At 36.1% G+C, this 9107-nt stretch overlaps 1 protein-coding gene across 1 annotated transcript in view; it reads right to left on the bottom strand.

Moving 5' to 3' along the window:
• LOC133531426 (probable cytochrome P450 305a1) overlaps positions 1-6504 on the bottom strand; it is a gene marked incomplete in the record, with an annotated part of 24892 nt that extends 18388 nt beyond the window's left edge. The window contains 1 exon segment of the mRNA XM_061869674.1: positions 4756-6504. Coding sequence (XP_061725658.1) covers positions 4756-4846 — 91 coding nt within the window.
• Between the last annotated feature and the right edge of the window lie 2603 nt (positions 6505-9107).

The following is a 9107-nucleotide window of genomic DNA, read 5'->3' as shown; positions in this document are numbered from 1 at the left end:
AATCCCGATTCTTTTATACAGTAGGTACCGGTTCTGCTATGTTATTGCCGACGCGTCGACTTGCCAGTGCAAATTTTGCAAAGACGTATGTAGCAATAAAAGGTGAATAATTAGCTAATGATCTTAGGTTTTAGGATGTTAGTAGGTACCTTATAAAGATCGATTGTTAATGATATCAGTTCCAATTCCATAAACGTATTAAGATATTACGTATGTCTTTTTTCAGTTTAACCAGTTTGGCCAATACGAATGAAGCTGAAGATGAATAATCATACTTATAATGATATTATACATACATATCCCTAAAGGTAGACAAAGTACATACATGCTAATATACAAAAATTTACTACTTACACGCTTTTTGGACTAAATAAGACAAACAATTCCATATAAATAAAAGTAAACCAACTTCCGAAACTTGTATCTCAAAAACTGCTTAACCGATTTTGATGCAGTTTTCGTCATATATTAGGAAATATATATGAATTTAACGTAAATTACTTGTTTTCAGACATTCTTAAGTATAGGACATTATTATCAAGAATATAGCGCAGAGAAAAAATAGGTTTTTAAATATTTCGTATTACAAGGTGCCCGTGAGCATTGCGAGACATTTTAACTAAGAATTCCTGGTAATATTTATAAACTAAAATATCAAATAACATTTTCTGGATCAGGCCTAGTTTCAGAGATAATTAAGTGTTTTTCAAAATCATTCTTTCGCCATAAGTCGGTACAAAACACATTTTTGACTGCGGTATTGCCACTTTGAGGTCTAGTCTGGACATACCTATTGATTAACATCGAAAAATTTTAAAAATGTATTCGAGAGGCTACACCCAAATAAAAAAAAACTTTTTAGTTAATTTTAGGATATGTGTTTATCAATAAAAATTACGTCTTATGTACGGAAGTGCTCAAAGGAAGGGAAAACAATTTTTTTTTGTCGAATTTCACAAGAAGTCATTAAACATTTTTTGCTTCTGTTGCGATCAGGAATGCACCGTTAAAATCTCTCGCAATGCTCACGGGCTCCTTCTATATTGTTTGAAGAAATTTAGTTTGACTTTTTTTACGCGCCGGGTATGGAGTCAACTGAACCGCATACGAACAGGTGTTGGAAACTGTGCCCACCATTGGCATAAATGGGGCTGGTGTGACTCCCCTCAGTGTGTGTGTGGTGACCCTGAGCAGACGGTCGAACACATTGTTCTGGAATGCCCTCTCACCAAATTCAAGGGACGGATTGAAGACCTCGCGAACCTTAGTGAAAGGGCCATCGAGTATCTGAAGAGTGCAGACATCAATCTCTAGATTAATATCTAACTTAAATCCAGTAAAAATGCCATACGATAAATAAATAACTCGTATCACCATCCAAAGCGGCTTGCTTCCACCTTAAAGTGAAGTTTTTTTTCATAATGTACATGACTATGATTCCAACAATCAGTCGTTCTGGGCATTATTAAGGCTGTTCACACAAAGAATTTCTCTTCAACAAAACAAATTCATACCCTGCATGTAAGGGAAGTGTACTATGTGTGATTATGTCATAAACTGTCTGTTTTTCGTAGGCATGCCATCCAAGATATTTTTCTTAAAGAAATCGCTCTCAGACAATCTTTACCATTCTATCGGTTCTGTTCTAGCCGAACGTGGTCTACCAGATATTTTCTTGTCTTCCACTAAGCTCTCTCTCTCTCACACACTAAGATCTCTGTATACCTTTTGATCGAAGTATATACTAAGTTGCATTGAACTACAGGGGATATCAACGCCTTAAAGTTAGCATCTAGGCGGTCGCCATTACGACATTTTCTAATAAATAAACATTTTACGAAATTTAGTATATATTTAAATGCACGTGTCCTGACTGATTGACTGACTCATCAACGCAGAGCCGAAACTAAAAATGCCAGAAAGTTGAAATTTACACACTAAAGTGTACAAGAACAAAGAAGCGATTTTGAAAAATTCAACCCCTTAGGGGGATTAAAAAGGGGATGAAATAATATGGAAAAATATGGGGTTCAAGTTTTATTTTAAACTAGAAATTCGACACATCGTAAAAACATATATTATTAAAATAACAGAAAACGGATTTCAGCGTTTTTGCAAATTCATCCCCTAAGGTGATGAAAAGGGGGTTGAAAGTTTGTATGGAGATCTATTTTTTTTTAGTGCGGAACTTGAAACTTTGTATATTTGCATATTGTTAGAATACAAGAAAACAAATTTCAGCGTTTTTGAAAATTCATGCCCTAAGGTGGTGAAAATGGGGTTGATAGTTTGCATGGAGATCAAAATGTTTTTCGCGTGCGGAACTTGAAACTTTGTATATTTGCATATTGTTAGAATTATGATTTGAAACTTTTAAGATAGTCATAATACCCGATTACAAAAAAAAATATTTCAATATTTTAGGATATCAACCCCTAAGGGGGGTAAAAAGGAGATGAAAGTTTGAATAGGGTTCAAGTTTTATTTTAAGCTAGGCATTTGAAACTTCGTTAAAAAGATATATTATTAAAATAGTAAAACTAATTTCAGTTTTTTTTTAATTAATTCCCTAAGGCGGTGAAAAAGGGCTTAAAATTTAGTATAGAGATCAAAAAAAATCAAATGCGGAACTTGAAACTTTGTATATGCGCATATTATATTATAGAATAAGTAATTTCAGCGTTGATAAAAATTTATCCCCTGAAGGAGTAATGACTAATGAGTTAAAATTATTAAGTAATGCAAAGCGGCAGCTACTATGGCCAGAACCTTGAAGACAGCACATCAGGTTACATTTATGACGTGTAACTACAAGAAAAAATAACCGCGAGTCAAACTTGCGCAGGAAGGGTTGCGTACCATTACGCAAGAAACGGCGATAAATTTGTATGCGGCGGTTGTATGGGAGCCCCACTTAAATATTAATTTTATTTTTTTCTTAGTATTTGTTGTTATAGCAGCAACAGAAATACATTTTCTGTGAAAATTTCAACTATCTAGCTATAACGCACCGTAACCTACCGTATTTCCAAATATCAAGCTTCTAGGTCACCTGGAAGTGGGTTAGGTTTTTGTGCTATATCAATAGATGACTTTTATTCAATCGAATTTTCAATAATTATCTGTTTTAGACTTTTTCCCCTATGTACACCAAATAGCCTATCTTGTTGCCAAATTTCAAGTGTTTATGCCGGTTTTTAAACATTAATTTATCAATAACTGTTTGAGCTACGTTTATAAAATTTGTATTTTAGACTAGCTAAGGGGCACAAATAACTGTGCCCAATTTCATGTGTGTAGGTTAAATAGGTTTCAAGTTGAGAAGGGGTCAAAAGTAGCTCGAAAGGGTTCGTGTAATATTTCACACGGTTGCGTCGCCAGTCCCTTTTTCTTTGAAATTGGCTGGGCACACTACCGAGTGTCTAGATATTAAAGAGTTATAAAAAAACACGTCAAAAATACGTTCCCCATTAGGTGATAATGATCCCTAAATATCTTATACCTTTATACGAGCAATTCTTGTATATTTATATAGATATTTCGGGGATCTCGGAAACGGCTCTGACGATTTCGATGAAATTTTCTATATGGAGGTTTTCGGGGGCGAAAAATCGATCAAGCTAGGTCTTATCTCAGGGAAAACGCGCATTTCTGAGTGCGTACCCTCAACACAAGCCTTATTGAGTTTACTGTGGGACTGTCAATTTGTGTAATAATGTCTTACAATATATATATTAAGTACCTTACACTACAAAATTTTTCTATGACAATCCACCTCTATTTCAAATCCTCTTTGCTAACATAAATAAAACTGGCCAAGAGCATGTCGGACCAGTGTAGGGTTCCGAGTTACCATTCTATCGCCATAGGTTAAATTGGGGCTATTATAAACAAAAGGGAGTACCTTCGCAGCGCTTTGTACGTATTCTTACGAAGAAGTGAAGACTGCGATAACTCAAAAACTGCTAATCTGATCTTGTTCGCTATACTATTTATTTCTTACACTATTTTCAAATATTTTGAATACATGGTTAAAAAGTTGGGGGGGGGGGGCATGAGTGATTATTTTGGGAGTGATTATTTCCCAAAATATTTATTTTATCAAAAAATGGTTGACCCCTCTTCATTTTATAAGACCTTCAACGACAACACACACACCATTGGATTAAACCGAAAGGGAAGTACCCTAAAAAATTGCATTTGTGTATCAATGACAAATTGCAGCTTTCAAACACTAACGACCATGGAGTAAAGCCTACAACTACAAGGTTCCTAGTTGACTATACGGAACTCTAAAAAATAGTACAATATTTTTAATCTAAACGAGTGATATTACTCGTAAATTATTTAAATTAAAAATCGGATAAACTCTGCAATTAAGACGTTCAACATGTAAGATATTTTTTTGTCCGTCAACAGTATTCAATCTTATTTATTTGGCGCACAGCACCTACATCCGAATGCCGATACATGTTAATTGATCAATTGAACACACATCTGAACACCTCGCTAAAATAGCCACTGTAACCATCGCGTAGGCGCTTTTAGGTTATGATTCTAAAAAAATATTTCGTTTGCTAACAAATTATGCTCTAGACAATGACAGAAAAAAACCAACCAACCAACAGAAAAAAAAACACACAACTAGTATTATTAATGGTTACATAACCAGCCTAAATTGAAAATAATTGAGAATATTGTTATGAAATAATGTAAGTTATGAATATAATTATTAATTTTAACTAACATACGTACCTGGTGGATATTTCTTAGGTTTAGTAATTGTTTGAAGTATGTATCCTGTCAGAAATGTCACTAAAATAGCAAAAAGGAGTGCTGTAATCATTTTGTAAGAACGCGCGTCGAGCGGTGCGCGTGCGGCTTTCCAATGATTGATTGATGTGTGCGGGGAGAGAACGCGTCCGCGCTGCGACCTAAGATCGACTGCACTCTTCTATCCCACATTCCCTTGCCACAAGACGCGATGACGATTGGATAGAGCATCATTGTTAACTTTTTTGTTCTCTACAATGTTCTGTCCGACGCTTCATTGTATTGCGAAAGAACACTTTAGATCCTTATCAATAGGGTTCTTAATATTACAGAAGGAACTATTGTAGAGAATTATCAAAACGATGTGACAACAAACGCGAATTGCAAATTAGTATGGGCTGATGAGGTTAAGCGCGTAAGCTGTAAAGCCCGACAGATGGCACTGTTGTGAATCTATTCCAGTTTTAAGTGTCAATGACAAGGAAGATCTTGCAAGTTCGAATGGAATTTATAGAATAAAAAGCCGGCCAGGAGGAGTAGGAGGAGCAAGAAGAGTATCACAAGAAAAAACTACAGTGGAAGTTAGTGAGTCATTTAGCAAACAGATGGCGCTATACACTCGAATGCTCATTTTCTACTTCGCACTTTCAACCCCCTTCCTGATTTAAGGTCAGGACAGATACACTTCGAAATAAGTTAAAAATATATATTTGCGTTTAATTACAAACGAAACGTAAACATTTGTACGGAACCCTCAGTGCGTGAGTCAAATAATCGACCGGTTTTTTTACTCATAGATGGTGCTTTGGTACCTTTATAACGATAAACTTACTCTTTCTGGAGATGGTATCGGACTAAATTATTCACAAAATAATGTTGTGCAATATTGATGAGCGTCGTAACGCAGGTACTCAATGCTAATAATTATGACAAATTAATGCGTAGTCGTAATTTTTTTAATGATACAGGAGGCAAACGAACGGACGGATCACCTGATGGTAAGCGATTACCGCCGCCCATGGACATCTGCAACACCAGAGGGCTGCAATATTAGCCAGGTACGTCTTTCTCGAGAACCTTCATCAACATAGTGCAAAAAATTTAAACGCAGGAGGCTAGGATGCCAGACAAGACGATGTTGTAAATAATGTTGGGAGACGGAGACTTCATATTGTGAAAGCGATGAGAGCCGGAAATTACCAATTCAGCGAACTAACAAAACCTATGGACGTTAAATTAATAAAAAAACGCGATCCTTTAAAATTGTATTATACTTAAATCCTTCTAGTAGGTTGACCCTCCCCGTTGCCTCCGGAGTCTGCCGATCAGCTCGTCCGCTAATCTCCGTTCCAGGTTCCGCTTACCCCTTCCTCGCTAATCCAGTTTTTAATACAGTTGCCATACAATAATTAACCTTTACCCTAAAACCTGTCAGTAATCAGCATTTTTTAATCAATTTTACTAAATATTATTATATTAAGTATCTCTAGTGCATACAAAGCCATAAAAGTCTTCAAGCATTAAAGTTAAAATTTAAACAATTAATCTTGACATGTACTAGAGGGTTGAGGAAAGTACGACCGCGCGTGATCGCTTCTTCTTCTCTCTGGATATTAATTTTATATTAAATATAAAAATTTAGAACATCGGTATATTAACCATAGCTGTACCCCTTCATTTGACTTTTAACATTTCTAATTATCATAAGAGTTTGAAGTGTAACGGACAAAAAAAACCCTTCGGCCGCGTACGTAACCGGAGTTTCGTAACCAATAGAAGCGGTTATGATCAGAAAGCCCACAGGGCCATGGTCAACGATAACCCGTTGCCGGCTAGTAATGGGACAGCTCTCAATAATCCCTTTTCTTCATCGGAGGGGGAAAAAGCCCTTGCTGCTATTATAAAACTTCTGTCTGCTTTGACCAAATTATTTTCTTCTCCAAATAACAATCAGATGTCCCACGTTGCCCCTCTTCTAACATCCCTTGTTTCCTCTTTAGATTATGGACCAAATTATTCTCCAATGGAATAGTAGGAGCATCAGTAACAAAAAAGCTGATTTAATTTATTTAATTAATAAGTATAATCTTAACATTATCACGATTTCGGAAATATGGCTTAAACCAGATCATAACTTTAGAGTCCCTGGATTCACTTGTATCAGTGATGACAGGCCTGATGGTTACGCTGGTTGTGCTCTTTTTTTTTGTTTTTTTTTGACGACCGGTTTGGCCTAGTGGGTAGTGACCCTGCCTACGAAGCTGATGGTCCCGGGTTCAAATCCTGGTAAGGGAATTTATTCGTGTGATGAGCATGGATATTTGTTCCTGAGTCATGGATGTTTTCTATGTATTTAAGTATTTATAAATATTTATATATTATATATATCGTTGTCTAAGTACCCTCATCACAAGCCTTATTGAGCTTAGTGTGGGACTTAGCCAATTTGTGTAATAATGTCTTATAATATTTATTTATTTATTTATTATTTAATCAGGAACTCTCTTACACACAATAAAATCAAAATTTCTCCTCCAGCTGACTTTGATGTTGTGGCCGCTCGTGTGTCCAACTGTATCTACGTATCGATTGTTGCAGCCGGACATAGGGCGGAAGCCCTGGTTTTGTAAGCTTTTCTTGAGCGGAGGGGCGGCTTCAACTGTTGTCAGAGTGAGATTGAATCACTGCCTCTCCCTGGTTTACCTATCTAGGATGCATTGTCGTGACGCATCCTTGTGTGAGTGTGGCCTGGATGATGGAATCCTGAACCGTGTTTTCCTGAATTGTCCCCGTCTTAATCATTCTCATTTGTACTCTGGTCTCATTTTTCGGAAGATTCCTCTTCCGACGCATGTGCCCTCTCTTTTGACTCCTGGTCCCTCTGTGTTTCAAATCCTTTCAAATTTTATCAAAATTAACAATTTAAAATTATAACTATTCCCTGCTCGTTAATCTGTCCAACACTTTCGTGCTAAATTCGCAATCCCGTTTTATGGGGAACTATATTGATGTGATGCTGGCAAATGCCTTCGTGGCGATAGCCATTAAAAAAAAAAATTGTGTTGAAAATAAATAGATGACGACACAACATAAGTAACAGCAGTAATATAGAATTAGAATTCATTTCCACAAAGAGAGGTGGGAGATCATTATTGAGTAATGGGCGTAGATATCATAGAAATAAATTTTACGCAAACGGTGGCACTTTTTGGCTTTGTTTTAATAATAGTAGCCTGGGTTGTAAGGGCATCGTTTCTCTCAATGATAGGAATGAAGTGGTGAAAACTAAAATTCATATTAACACTTGTAAAGAAGATTTTAGTGCCAATAAGATTCTGAAAGACCTGGATAAGTACTTTGAAGAGCACCTGTTCTCATAATTTTGAAAGTATTCAAAAACAATACGAAAACATGGTATTTAGTTTGGAGGATGAAGGAATTGACTTTTTACAAGCGATTCCCGGCTTTGAAAACGTTAAGTTAAGGAATAGGGTTCTTGGAGCACGAAAATTACGATTTAAATCATGTAAAGAAGTAATAATACCTGAAAAATTTAAAAAAATCCTGCTGGCCGAATATGAGGATGACGATAAAAATATTTTGGTGTGTTGCAGTCAAAAAGCTATAGGATTCATCAAAAAATGAATTTATGCATATTTTGAGCGATGGTACAGTCAGCATCAATAGTAGCGGGTGAAACAACGCGCCAAAAGTATCTGACATCTCAGATAACTTTTCCAAATATCGATAAATTTCTAAAATCCACGTTCCAAAGTCTCAGTTGTTCTATATTAAAGACATCACTTTTTGTTAAGCTGTTATAGAATGGTAGATACTTATGAAGCGTTATTTGATCCGCTACTTTTGATGCTGACTGTACGTTTAGTTCGAGCCCGAAAGGTTTCAAACAATTATACACCATTCACGGAGTCGACGAACATACGTCAAATATAATACCATTGATTTATTGCTTACTTCCTGATAAAAAGCTTGAAACTTAACCGTTGTATGTAAAAATAATAAAATCTCAATTCCAAGACGGGCAACCAGAAAAAAATACCGTTGACTTCGAATTAGCACCAATGAAAGCAAATCGAAGAGTATTTCCTTCGGTTGTCATCAAAGGATGTTTCTATCACCTTAACAGGTGTTTGTTCAGAAAAGCCAAGGCCTTGAAGATTACTACAAGGGTCAAAAGAAGGCACGTAGCGAGATGTGCTAGCCTTGCTCGATTGCCCAAAGAGTACATTCAAACAGGTATCACTTATGTCATGAGTAAAAGTCCACTTGGGGATGACGTTACTAAATTCAATAATTATTTCAAAAAGCAATGG

The sequence above is a fragment of the Cydia pomonella genome, chromosome 1 (genome assembly GCF_033807575.1).
Source record: "Cydia pomonella isolate Wapato2018A chromosome 1, ilCydPomo1, whole genome shotgun sequence".
Classification (NCBI taxonomy): Eukaryota; Metazoa; Arthropoda; class Insecta; order Lepidoptera; family Tortricidae; genus Cydia; species Cydia pomonella.
This window is presented reverse-complemented; position numbering and strand designations above follow the sequence as displayed.